Here is a 705-nt window from a genome sequence, read left to right as displayed (position 1 = left end):
CCCCCCCCCCCCACCCAAAAAAAACAAAAATGAATGAAAATTGTTTGACATCAAAAGTCCTGCTGTGAGCCCATCAACAGAGCGACCCCCATTGGAAGAAAAATACATACATAAGGGAAAAGGCCATTAAAAGATTTAAATGGTGATTGTGTGTGGTTAGTTGTTCAAAGAGAACAGATTTGTTGTAATGTGCTTCCAAATTTTGGATTGAATCCATGACAACACTTATTCTTGCCCTCTATTGGCATGAACTGTGAGAATCCAGTCCTCTGGGTTGATTGATGCATATTGGTTGGAGCTTTCAAAATTTTCCAATTTGGTGAGTCTGATGAAAAGGTACTGGTTTTAATTTGGCTTGCATCTGTGAAACAGAAGAGGATGGTAGCTACTTATCTAAATGTGTGTCTGGCTGTAGTGTATAATTTCCAACTCTCTTCAGATGCTGCAAGGGAACATGATCTTATGTTGATGGCAAATTATGTTGAGGCCATTGCTAGGCTGTAGAAGTACAAGGCCAGGGAATTTATTTTGAGTCGACCTGTTTGTAATCATTTATGTTTTTTCTTTCATGATTCTTTTCAGCAAAGATTCTCCCTGTTAAAAGGAGAACTCAACCTACTTTTCAGGTACAATCTGATTGCTAGATTTTAGTTTGAGTTTTCTCCTATTGCTGGATTTTTTTTTTTTTTTTTTTTTTTTTTTTTT

General features: G+C 36.7%; 1 protein-coding gene across 10 annotated transcripts in view; it reads left to right on the top strand.

Annotated features, from left to right (window-relative positions):
• LOC122082465 (calcineurin B-like protein 4) overlaps positions 1-705 on the top strand; it is an 88,678-nt gene that overhangs the window by 83,694 nt on the left and 4,279 nt on the right. The window contains exons 1-2 of one of the 10 annotated variants that reach the window (XM_042650054.1): positions 32-319; positions 583-626. The exons of 3 other annotated variants lie outside the window; for them this stretch is intronic. Coding sequence is in view for 2 of the 7 variants with exons in the window: in XM_042650044.1 (XP_042505978.1) it covers positions 282-319 (38 nt within the window). In the remaining 5 variants the exon portion in view is untranslated. 6 more of the 10 variants (XM_042650053.1, XM_042650044.1, XM_042650045.1 and 3 more) reach the window with 6 other exon arrangements.

This window comes from Macadamia integrifolia, chromosome 6 (genome assembly GCF_013358625.1).
Source record: "Macadamia integrifolia cultivar HAES 741 chromosome 6, SCU_Mint_v3, whole genome shotgun sequence".
NCBI classification, from domain to species: Eukaryota; Viridiplantae; Streptophyta; class Magnoliopsida; order Proteales; family Proteaceae; genus Macadamia; species Macadamia integrifolia.
The sequence above is the reverse complement of the archived record's forward strand: the minus strand, read 5'-3'. Positions and strand labels throughout refer to the sequence as shown.